General features: G+C 42.6%; 1 protein-coding gene across 2 annotated transcripts in view; it reads left to right on the top strand.

The window, feature by feature from the left end:
- GPR155 (G protein-coupled receptor 155) overlaps positions 1-12,060 on the top strand; it is a 55,649-nt gene extending 43,589 nt beyond the window's left edge. The window contains exons 12-16 of one of the 2 annotated variants that reach the window (XM_060256892.1): positions 243-376; positions 2,126-2,221; positions 3,516-3,580; positions 6,087-6,224; positions 10,136-12,060. In XM_060256892.1, the coding sequence (XP_060112875.1) occupies positions 243-376; positions 2,126-2,221; positions 3,516-3,580; positions 6,087-6,224; positions 10,136-10,388 (686 nt within the window). In that variant the 3' untranslated portion in view covers positions 10,389-12,060. Of the gene's footprint in view, positions 1-242; positions 377-2,125; positions 2,222-3,515; positions 3,581-6,086; positions 6,225-10,082 lie in introns of both variants that reach the window. The other variant, XM_060256893.1, reaches the window with a different exon arrangement.
- Positions 12,061-12,778: the final 718 nt, after the last annotated feature.

The following is a 12,778-nucleotide window of genomic DNA, read 5'->3' as shown; positions in this document are numbered from 1 at the left end:
CCTGGCCTAATGGCTGCGTCAGCTCTGGGTCTGAGGCAGGAAGTGGAAGCTGGTGAATTTTTTAGCCTGGTTGGCCTCCATTTATGGCTACATTTAGCTTGATGGGTCATGAAGAACAACTAAGAGTAGGCAGTCAGAGTTGGCAGTATTGAGCTTGACAGACCAGTGGCTTGACATGATTGTGAAGTAGCTTCATATGTTCAGGAAGTCTGACTTCCTCTTTTGTACTTTCTGTCTTTCAGCGAATCAGTGCTTGAGTTCATGCAGTTCTCAGAGCTGCATTTTGGCACAGGAAGAGCAGCTGCTGCAGGTTGGGGACCAACAGCTGGCCAGACACGTGCTGCTGTGCCTCCTGCTTGTCGTGGGCCTCTTTGCTGTAAATGTTTCATTTTTTCTGTTGTTGATCTGTTCCTCAGTTCATACAGTAATTTGAAAAAACCATACTGCCATCCTGCACAAACAGGCTGATTTTGTTGAAAATAGGTCATGGAACTGGTATTTATGGTAGTTGCCTGCATATCTGGCAGTGGTTGGATTTTGTGCCCCCTCTTTAAAAATGTGTAGCATTGTTTAGAGCGGGGGTCCCCAACCTTTTTGAGCCTGTGGGCACCTTTGGAATTCTGACCCAGGGTAGGGAGGGGACCACAAAATGGCTGCTGTCGGGGGTAGAGCCACAGGAGGCACAATCATATACACGCACCTATAGGAAGTCCAAGTGCAGAGGAGAAAAGAGGTACTTTAAAAATTCACTGAGAAAGAGGAGTGAGAGAGGAGAATAAACCCAATACTATGGTGGCAGCTATTGCTGAAGCAACATTATTTTAGTCTGCACAGCCAATCATATCTCCAGCGGTCAATCAAAAGCTGTGCTGGGCACTTTCTGAAAACACTTGGCAGATGCCAGGAAAAGTGTCAGGGGCCCCTATGGCACCCATGGGCACCATGTCAGGAGATCTGTGGATTAGAGAGTGGGAGTCCCAACTGCCCAAGCATTAGCATGTACCAAGCAAGCCAAGGCAAATCCCGGCCTGTTTACATTTCTTGTCAATTGCTCTCCTGTCATGCTATAACGGCATTCTGCCACCTCCTTCATCAAGCACTTTAAGATGGCCTTGACAGCTGCCTCTGTGGTGACAGAAGTATTTTTGAGATGCAACAGAAGCAAGTTGCTCCATTTCCTGTCCAACCTTTACCCACGGGCTTCCATGCTGCATTTGTGCAGTACTGGTTATGTTGCCACTTCTGCTGAGGTTGGTTGCTAATACAAATCTTTGGGGAAACTCTGATGAGACCATGGCAAGGTTTTGGTTACTGCATTGACCTCGTAAAGTCATTGTGCCCAGTCATGACATTTTGGCATAACGTAGACTTTGATTGTTTGAGACTTTAACTGACTCCAGCTTGGCGTATTATGTGTGCCGTGGTATTATAGCTTATTTGTGTGATTTGCTGCCACAGTGATGCGGTGGCGGTTACTCACTGAGCTGGCTTTAAAAGTGGGCTACAAAAATTGATGGAGGAGAGATTCATCAAACGGCTGTTAACAGCAACCACTAAATAGAACCTCCCTGTTCTGTGGCAGTGACCCTCTGAATTATAGTGCTGGTGAACAGGGCAAAAAGAAGGGCTGATGGTGACCTCCTTGTTCCGCTAGTGGCCTTTCCAAGAGCTTCCAGGTGAAACAAGTTGCTGGACTTAATCTGATTCAGCACAGCTGTTCTTATGTTTGGCATATATGTTTAAATTTAACTCTCTCAGTTTAACAGAATTGTGGCTGCTCAGTACTCCCTCTAAACTGTGGAGTCTTGTGAGCAAAAATTTACTTTGTGAGCTACTGGCATTAAAGTTGTGAGCTACTGCATACATTAGTTTGCAATTGTGAGCTAAGACAAAAATGTGTGAGTCGGAGGCTAAAAAACTGAGCTAGCTCACCCTAACTCAGCTTAGAGAGAACACTGGTTGTGAGTCATGAATACGTTACTAATTAATTGGCACCATAGATGTGTGGTTTTCTGTTTGAACATATTTTCCTTTGTTAAACAAATGTACCCTGCCCCCTCTTCTTACAAGTGTCAAAGTATAAATTTCGCACTGTGAATGTCATGGGGCGGTTTTCTTTTCACAGAATCTTTCCAGTTGTTTGTGGTGGTTATTCAACCAAGAACCTGGAAGACTCTACGTGGAACTGCAGTTCTTCTGTGCCGTATTTAATTTTGGTCAGGTACTTATGCCCAAATTGAACACACTGATCGTGTGCACGCTTACTTGGGAGTAAGGCTCATTGAACTCTCTGAGACTTGCTTTCAGGCAGGGCTTTTTTTGAGCAGGAACATAGTTCCAGCCCCGGGGTGTGTGGCCTAATATGCAAATGAGTTCCTGCTGGGGTTTTTTCCTACAAAAAACCTTGTGTGAAACAACGGTGACATCAGGGGGTGTGGCCTGATATGCAAATATGTTCCTGCGGGACTTTTTCTACAAAAAAAGCCCTGCTTTCAGGTAAACGTGCACAAGGTCAGCATGTGTGTGTTTTGCTTTGCTTCTTTATGTGTCTTAATCTTGATGAAAGCTCCGTTCCCCATGTTGAATTCTCCAGGTCTTACTTATCCACAGTGACAGATTCCACCTCCAGCCCACCCCCCAGCAAAACTTTCCCTAGTAATAGATTGTTTATTTATTTGGAAAATAAATAATTTTATGGCATTGTTGAGAACCTGGTCAAGGCATCTCACAGGCAAAATGTCAGTAAAGTAAACCTAGCTGATAAAAACTAGCCAAGCCAAGTGTGCATCTAATTCTGTATGTTTTTCCTTTCCTTCCTCATCCAGGTAGGAGATAGAAGGTTCTGGATCCTCCAAAGACTATAATTAAGGTCTGCAGATTTGAATTGATTTACAATATCTCAGTATTTATTATCTCAAGGGATAGGTTAATAAATACTTAGATAACGTCAGTCAGTTCAAATCCAAAATGTCTATAGATGTATCTTTCCCCTTCTTTTTATCCTTTATTTATTGAGGCATGGTGGTGATAGTGAAAACTTGAAGCAGAGCAGCTGTTAAGAGGTGTAGCCGTCTGCCTGCAGTATTTTCCCCACCCAGTATTTTCCTCATCCAAATTAGGATTGTCTTTATTGTGCTTTATCAGTCGTAGTCAGAGTCTGTGTCTCTATGATATTTTCTGAACGTACACACAATACTACAATATGCTGTTTCCTCAGTATGTATTTTTCTCTTCAAGAGTTACTAGCTAAATTAAACGTGATCTATTAGAAAAGTATCTCTTTTTTTGGTCTCCTTTTTTGGTTTTGATACCGCACAAACTTTCTTGAGAATTGATGTTTTGTCATTCTTTCCCCATTCACTGCTTGTACCACATTAAAGAAAAGCTATTAAGATTAGGTACTTGTTGTCCTTACAGTTATTAGATCATGATAATACCCCATCTCTTCTCCAAAATAGTTTAGTTCTGGGATTCTTATGAACTGCTGATCTCCCCCTCCCCTCTTTCTTTTCCAGGGATTCATTTCTTTTGGAATATTTGGCTTAGACAAACATTTAATAATTCTTCCATTCAAGCGAAGGTAATTTTCAGATTTTTAAAAACATCGTATGCATAAATACAGGAACTGCAAATTTCCTTTGAAAACATTTTTTCAAAAATATTTCCTCTCAGCCTTTTCCCTCACAGCCCTTCCTTATTTAACCCAAGCCCACTGAGCACTGCTCTTCCGTACAGCTCTGTCGGCTATTTTGAATGTAACTTTGGCAGCATTGGCAGTGCTGAGAAGCTCTAGATTAGGGCACACAATGTGAACATAATTGTGTATTTAAGTTAACTACATAGCATTCTGTCATAGACAGCCACTGATGTACCAGTGGCAGTAACCGTGATTCATTATAGTTTCTGGAACAGTTTTCATATACTAGGATATATAATTTACGCTCTCAATAGCCTGTTGGGATTGGTGAAGCTGAGATAACAACTGGCTCAAAAAGCCGCAGTGAGCTGTATTTGACAGACCATATTAAAACCCAACAAGAACCTTTAGCTCTGGAATCAGCAGGTAACAAGATAGTAGTGTCCAACCCTCAGCTGGGGTCATGAAATCCCACCTGCTGGGTCATAAGCCTTTGTAAGAAGCTGACGGTAGTATATGTACATAAAAAGCAAAGGCACTGGGTCTCCTCCAGCTTCTCTGTGAATGAATCCTAAGGTGAGCTGGTGAAGTCACTCAGCAAGTAGATTTATAATGTAGTTTTATGGCTTTGACTCTTGGCTTTCACCTCACCATGATAAAATTTCTAGTATGTTTCCTTTTCCAGGCTCTCCTGAGCTGTTGCCCATGAGCCTGTCCTTCACATCTCCATGAGGGTCATACCCAGTGTTCCCTCTAAGCTGAGTTAATGTGAGCTAGCTCACAATTTTTTAGCCTGCAGCTCACAAATTTTTGTCTCAGCTCAGAAAAAATGGCCCGAGAGCAAACTAATCTATGTAGCAGCTCACAACTTGAATGCCAGTAGCTCGCAACTTGAATGCCACTAGCTCACAAAAAAGAATTTTTGCTCACAAGACTCCACAGCTTAGAGGGAACATTGGTCATACCTCTGCCCCCCTTCCCGTCACATGACTTCCAAGCATGTGCTTGCAGCTCAGCATGCATCATACTCAGTGGATCTTGTGTCTGGAAAAGTTGAAGACCACCAGCTTAAGGTCTACCAGAAGCCTTTCTTCCTTCGGTCAGCATACACATTTACAGTACCTTCTTAGGGCCTCTGCAGATAAAGGAACCCTGTGTTTCAATCATGTCAAGGAATCTGCTGTAGCTTGAGTCAGCATTAATAGAGATTATAGTCTGATATGCTTTTTTCTTCATTGCTGATGCAGAAAGGCACATAGAACTAAACGCAACAAGAGATAACAACCAGTGTAGAACTGCATGGTATGGTAGATTGCCCATTTGAAGTCCAGGCCAAGTTTCCCCCTGCAGTGGTGATATAGGGAACGTTTGCTTAGTGCTAATTCATAATTGTAATCATACAAACTATTGACGGGGGTTCGTACTAAATAATAACTTTGGAAAAAAGGAAACGGTGCCTCTAGTTATGACATGAACATTAGCCAGTAGGCAGCCAATGTGGTGTAATAATTAAGAGTGTCAATCTAATTTGAATTCCCACTCTGCCATAGCTGGCCTGGGCAACCTTGAAACTACTCTCAACCTAGCTTACCTAACTGGGAGGATAAAATGTTGTGAGGATAAAATGAAGGAGAATGATGTAAATGACTTTAGACTTCTCCCACTGGGGAGAAGGATGGGGTATAAATGAATTAAACACTCTATCCTTGTCATTTGCACACAACTTTTTACTCTGCACTTTCCGTCAGGCAGAGACCGCTATCCTGGGGAGTGGCCGTAATTGCTTTTTCCCAATTATCCACTGGTGCTGTTTTAGTACCAGGAAAATGTGATTTCCATCCCAGTGGATGCAGTAACTGAGGGCACAGATCTAAATCATAGTGAATGGCTGGGGATCCTGTGTGCATTCCCTTGCATAGGAAAAAAAAATGGTGTGTAAAGGCTGATGGAGCTGCCAACTTGTGACTTCAGTATCCATGCTAACCAAGATCTGGTTCACATGTGCATGTTCAATCGCTGATTTCTCATCAGTTGATAACTTGAAATTCAATGTCTGAATAGCTTTCTTTGCAGGGGGAAACAGGTGTATTGAGGAGACAGGAAAGCCTTGAAGTGGCCCATTCACACGCGCAAGTCACTGTTTGACAATATGGTTGTGAAGGGATGAACAGGCATGTGTGAATTGGTCCAAAGTGACTTTGAATGCAGGAACAGTGGTTCTGTTTCTTCAAATCATTGTGTGTTCCATGTCCCTTCATTATAAAATAAAAAGTCAAGCTCCAGTTATTTTGAAGCCTAAGAAGTAATCATGTCTCAAAAGTCCTGACAGGTTGGGTAATTGATAATCAATAGAATACCACCGACAGAAGTATTTAAAACTTTTCCTATTCTGCCTGCTCTTTTAGTCATTATGTTATTGCTCTGTGTTTCGTTTCTAATTGTTTTTCAGGTTTGAGTTCCTCTGGGGTAACAGAGAAGCAGGGGAAAGAAGGGATTCCTCCATACCTGAGGAAATCCGGATGACGTGCCAACAGTTTGTGCATTACCACAAAGATTTGTGTGTCAGGAGCATTGTCCAGGACAGAAGGTGGGCAGGGGGAGAGGGCTGTTTTTAACCCTGGGCTGGGGATGTGGTTTGTGTTAATACAGGTTAAGTAACAGATAACCTGTTGCGGTAAATGCTTCCAAATCACACTAAATAGAAATATAAAAGAAGCCAGAGTTCTTAGGAGTGGATGCCACAGTAAATATCCATTTCCATCAGTGGGATGGGACTTCCTCATCTCCTCCTGCTGGAGCCCAAAATGGTGCCTCTTCAGACAGCAGCTGCTCTAGAGTGCCAACACACGGCCAGCATTCTTGGCAAGGCACCCTGTCCCCATCCCCAGGGAGGGCAAGTATGAGCGCAGCAGCTGCGCAGCAGAACAGCTGCGCTTTAGAGCACAGGCTGCCAGGCTGCCATAGCTCCATCTCCCACATCTGACGCAAGAGGCGGAGCAATGGCAGCCTGGCGGCACACTGAAATCAGACACCCTGCTGTGCCACGACTGTGCCCAGTTATTTCCCTTGCCACAGTGGCGAGGGCGGGAGGGAGGGCCCTAACCGGCCTAGGGCTGCCTAGTGGTTGGGCTACCCTTGCCTCTGGAAGAGCATGAGGGGCAAATCAGAGGTCTGAAGCAGGAGCAAAGGAGTCAGTGAAAATCTCCATCGTGCCCCGCTCTATTAGCAGAAATCGACTGTGAAAGCCCAGCCTTTGCTGTATTTGGTATTAAAGCAAAATGATGGGAAATCATTTTCAAGACTTTGCTTTTGAATGTATTTGAGTGAGCTACATACAAGCTACTATGAATAGCTGTGAAGATTAAATGGCAACATCAGGTGGTGTTGATCAATAAAATCAGAAGCAGAGGAAGATTATTAAGTTTCTTGCCTGGCTCATTCATAAACTCAGGGACTCCTGGGCTTAAGTTGGTGTTTAGTTGTTTTCAGTCATGCTACTTGGTTGCATATTTCCTTGCATCTTGAGATCTTTCCACAGCTAGAAGTCCTAGTTCATCCTTTGATTTGTTTGCAGATACAGCACCAAATTGAAAACTGCATCCTCAGTGTTCTTGTTTAGAGTAAAAGGGCACTATGAAATCCTTTTGGGTCCACCCCCCCCCACTTTTTTAACTGTTGCCCTGTTTAGAATCAATGTTTGGATTTAGAACAATGCTTAGAGACAGTTTGGACCACTGCAGCCCAATATGGCCCATGGCATTTTTTCAAATGAGCTCCTCTCACCCCCATCATCAGCATTTTAGAGATCTTATGGGGCTGCCAGGAGAAGGGAAAGACTGAAAAATCTGTGTCCTCCTACTCAGGGGTGCAATTCTAGCAGCAGCTCCTTTGCATATTAGGCCACACACCCCTGAGTGTAGCCAATACTCCCAAGAGCTTACAGGGCTCTTCTTACAAGGCCTACTATAAGCTCCAGGAGGATTGGTTACATCATGGGGTGTGGCCTAATATGCAAAGGAGTTCCTGCTAGAATTCCACCCCTGCTCCTACTACTTGTGGTCTGTCAGTTCTATCCCCTCAGGTTATATGGGCAGAGTCAATTTATTTGCTTTTTACATGTCTGGTTGTTTTAGGGTATGTGTTTCAGTTTCTGGGAAGTTCCATGAGACTTCACTGTTCTTGAGCAAAAGAATTTCTTTACAAGTTACAAGCTGAGTGGATAGAAATTAATGACAAATCAGATTTAAAAGCATAAGCTAGGAGTATATATTACCCAATATTTGCTCTACAGTTGTTTAGAATCAAGTACGATTGTATGTGTACAGTGTAACCCTTTTCTTGTTTCCATACGATGATAAAATGTATGCATTCTCTTGACCCCCTTCTCATTTGTATGTCATTCTTAAGTTTCTCTTTTCTTCTTTGTTTTAATGTCCTGCAGCAGGCTGCTTTGGTCCTGTTGGTCTAATATTTTGTTGATTTTTCCCCTCAGTAATCCAAGCTAACATCTCACATTTTGCTGTTTATTTTAATGCAGATGCCGAGAGATGCCTTGGTATCTTCCTCTGCTGTGTGTGTGTTTTTATCACTGGCCTGACTTGCTCCAAAATACTTTGTTCTTGCTTCCTGTTAGAGTTTACATACATACTTAAGTGCTGTGAAGTTGTAGCTGACATGGCAGCCCCAGCAAGGAGCTTTCAAGGCAAATGAGAGGCAGAGGTGGTTTGCCATTGTCTTCCTCTGCAGAGTCTTCCTTGCTGGTTCCTCATCGAGGTGCTGACCCTACTTAGCTTCTGAGATGTGTTGAGACTGGGCTTCAGCCAGGCATGTGGGAGTCAGCGAAGTAGGCGGCCACCTGGGGCACCACCTCACTGCAGGGCGGGGGCAGGTGCCCCATCCCTGCTCACATCAACCCGAATGTCCCTTGCCCAGCCCTCTTCCGTTTCAGAGGGAGCCGGGAAGAGGCAAGAAAGAAGGACGTGGCCTCTTCCCAGCTCCCTTTGAAGCAGGAGAGGGACAGGTTTAGTGTTTGCATGAAGCATGCACGGACCAATGATGTCACTTCTGGTGATGTCATTGGGTCGCACGCGTGAGAAGAGCCTAGAAGGGGGCGGAGGTGCAGTGTTCAGCCTGGGACACCAGAACCCGTAGCGCTGGGCCTGGCTTAAGCGGGTTGCCTTCTCTTAGAGTTTAGAGAAACAGAATCGCACATTAACATCAGTTAACTTCAGAAGATTGGGTTGGATTTAGCTAACATTTTAGTGTGTGCCGGTTCCCCACTTCCATGGCCAATTCCATTTCACCCACTTCCATGGCAAACCTCACTACTATCCCAGCTATTCTCCAGGGCGCCCCAGGAGCAGCAGTTTGGGGTGCATTTCAGGCAGGGGGGAAGCAGGGAAGTTGCATATCCGGGGATGGAAGTTCTTCTGTCAGCAGAAATTTTATGCAGGATATTTTTACAGTTGTGGGTTAAAATTTTGGTCATCTGGCTGTGATAGTGGAGCTGGTGCTTCATCTCTTTTGTAGTGTCATTCTCAGTACTCTACATATGAATGGGAAATTAAGGGGAGAAGTATCTTTAATTACTATTCCTCTAAATTTAGTAGAATTGTCAACTTTCATAAATTAGAGGAGAGCTGCACAACTGCATTTAAAAGCTTCCCGTTCAGCCAGTTGCATTTCTTAAAATATCCATTTCCAAGTCCCCAGAATGCCCGCGGGAACGCTTCACATGAAGGGGGAGTAGTAGATCATAAGTACCTGACAGTATGACACCAGCTTTCGGCATCAGCAAGTCGATGTCAGAGCTGTACAGTCCCAGCCTATAGACGGTGCTTGTAATTGTGCTACTGTACATAAGAAGGAGGTTTTGGATTTGTCCCTACTGCATGAAGCACAACCCCAGAGAAAAGTAGTTTGGAAGCCTCAGTACGAGAGCCACTATTTCATTGATCCTTCACTTGGAAGGGATTGTGTAGCTTTAGATATTGTGGTGCCAGCGAATGATGGGAATGAATAACAGATGCATAACTACAGGGGCTTGGTGGGGTAAGGGGAGTCACTAAATCATTGTTTTCTAATGGTGCATGTCTTAGCAGAGCCCTGCATAAGCACACTGCTTACCCCTTAGTTTCTTAGAACCCAGAATCTTAGTTGCCTGCCTCTCTCTTGGGCCTTTTTGTGTGTAGAGTGGAGATTTTTAACCCATATGATTATGAATGTTAACTAGCCACTAATCCAGTTAACGAAGTGTCATATGTACCCTAAATTTAGCAGACTTGCATGCATTTTGATTTTGCTTTATGGGGGAAAAGGGTAATTGCCTTTGCAAATAATTTTTTAAAAAGCTTTAATGGCTACTAAGTCCTCTTTTAAATGTTCTTTTAACTATCATGCTGTCTTTCCTTGTTTTCCTCCCTTTCCCCCCCTGCTCATCAAGCAGTGCTGGTACGAGATTTACAGAACATGTGGGTGAATCATTCCTTTGACATACAGGTGTGGGGTAAAGATGGCCACTGGCGTCTTCTTTGGCTGCGACCTGGTGAACTGGCTCATTGAAGTTGGCCTTGCCTTAGACCGCGGGGATGCTGTGGTGTATGGAGACAGATTGGCGAAAGGAGGCATCATCCAGCACATTACCAATGAATTTGAGTTTCGGGATGAGCCATTACACTATCGTTTTCTTCCTAGAAGATCTGTGGCAAGAGAGAGCCATGGAAATGGAGAGATCCTTCGAAGCTTAGCCTGACAGGGTTTCCCAAAACACTCTGCTTTGACACTTTTTTGTTCTCAGCTCTTACACAGTTCTGTTTGTTTCCCACCCCAAGAGGATGATATTTAACACTTATTTAACGCTGACATGCAGTTTGGTCACTTCAGGGAATTATTTTAACTGATGTAAATTCAAAAGTAGGATACTTTTGGTACTTTTTAAAAATGTGGACAAGAGTCACTGTAGTAACCAACCAATTTCTATTCCTGACTGCACGTAATCTGCTTCAGAAGAAAATTGTTCTCTCCTGTTTGTTAGTTTTTCAGTTTGTGCTTTTGTATCACATGACACACAGACAACAACAAAAAATCCAGCCAAGGTTGGCTCTTGAAAAGCTCTGCTTGGCTTGTGCTGCCTCTTTTGGAGGCAGAGCCTCCATTTAAATTGCCACTGTGTTTGGGAGAGTAAGAACTGAGAAATAAACAGACTACTTTTGCTCTTTTGGGTCTGTCTAAGCAAGCCAGTCTTTTAACGACTTCACAAGTAAGCTGTAATCCTGTACACTGTCAATTATTTTACTACTGAAATCTGTAGGATTTAAACCAGCCTAAGAGTATGCAGGATTGCCGCTAAAACATGTTTTTTAAAGAGTGTTCCCTCTGTTCATAATTGTTCTCAGAGGAGCAATTGGCTTAGAATTACTGAAGTACTCCTCAGACTGGCTTTAGTCGATGTCTGTGAGGTTGTGGCTAATTTGCATCGCTTAAATTAGACCAAAAGCCTTTCTTAAAAATGAACATAACCAAATACTTGAGTTAGGTATGATCCTCCCCAATATGTAACCTAAAAAACTCATCAATGTATATTATTGGAATAAAGATTTGGGGTGTGGAGGGGGGGAATCTTTTATTTTCATGGACTTCTTAATAGATAAGATTTAAATCAAGTGCCAGTAACAACTCCCCCACCCCCAGTTTACATGTACTCTATTTTTTTTTATGCCCACAAGTTTTTTCTTGCCTACCTATCTTGTCTCTTTTCTCACTGTGAGCTGGTGAAGAACACTAGCGAAATGGAATGGCATTTATTGATCTTTTTTAAAAGGAAGAGGAATGTTAACTTTCCATAAAGTTACTAATAGCCGGTGTAACTGGAGTAAACTGAAATGAATTTGTAACAGGAATTAGATAGATCTGCATTGGTGATGTTCCTCTAACACCCTTTCATTTTTGGCTGTTGGGGTGGTGTATTTAATTTTGATAGAGCTGGGGATGTATTTCAAAGACAGGCTCCTTAAACTTTCGGCTATGATCCTGTAGTAGTAGGAGTTAGATCTAACAGCCTCAAGTACAATCAGTAGCCACAATTGATGTGCATCGATATGCATGAAAGATGTGACCTAGAAAACCACTTACTTTTGCGGTCAAATGTGTAACTAGTACATCAATGTCATACTTGAAGAGTTTGCTGACAAAGTTTTTTCTGTCTTGTACCCAAACTTTAATGAAGAAAATTGTATTTATAGTAAAGTGTGGTTTAACCTGATCTGCAGCTGAAATTGGGAGTGCTGCTGTTACGTTTTGGAAGCCAATTATGTTTCTGTTGATTGTGCAAAGAATGATGGAGAAATCCATTTTGGAAGTAGATTGTCATTCTACACTCTCTGCGTTTCAGTTTCTCAATAAATACAGATTGTTTTATCTTGTAATTCCAAATATTCCTTTACACAGTTGGCAGAGGTGGGGGGGAGGAGACAATTTCTTGATGCCAGGCAGTCATTAACATCATTATTTGTACTTGGTATTGTATTTCAACTAATAGTCACTGCCAGAGCTTGAACCAGCTTTCTCTGGTTTGTAAATGGAGGTTTCATGCACAGATTCTTAATGCTCTTATGTAATATATACAGTGTGTTACTTGACCCACTGTTAATTTAAAATCTCCTTGGCTCTTAGTTTCATAGGTTACATTCTTGAGATGATAAAACAGTGTATGAAGTAGACATCCCATGTTTGGTTTTGAAAAACAGGGTTTTAACAGATCTCTGAAAGGTCAAAATCACACACTCATTTGTATTCCGTTCATTCAACCAACGTTATGAACAGGAAATACAACTAAAATACTACTGGGATTTCAAGATCCATTGAGCTACCATTACTATTAAACATTTTGTGACTTCCAAAGTCATTTGTTGTTCTTTGTCACTTAGAAAATGCAAAATGTTGGCCTTCACAGAAACAAAAATTGTTTCCAATCAAAGGAAATACCAGCTCATTTCTAACATCTGAAAACTGAAGGACATTTAAAAAGAATATGATTAATAGTAGCAAAGTTCAAGAGCAAGATGGGGAAAGAGTACTTTTCTGGCAGAGGGAGTTCAAAATTTGGGGTTACAGCTGAGATAGCTCTATCATACATACTCACCA

This window comes from Heteronotia binoei, chromosome 16, assembly GCF_032191835.1.
Source record: "Heteronotia binoei isolate CCM8104 ecotype False Entrance Well chromosome 16, APGP_CSIRO_Hbin_v1, whole genome shotgun sequence".
Classification (NCBI taxonomy): Eukaryota; Metazoa; Chordata; class Lepidosauria; order Squamata; family Gekkonidae; genus Heteronotia; species Heteronotia binoei.
The sequence above is the reverse complement of the archived record's forward strand: the minus strand, read 5'-3'. Positions and strand labels throughout refer to the sequence as shown.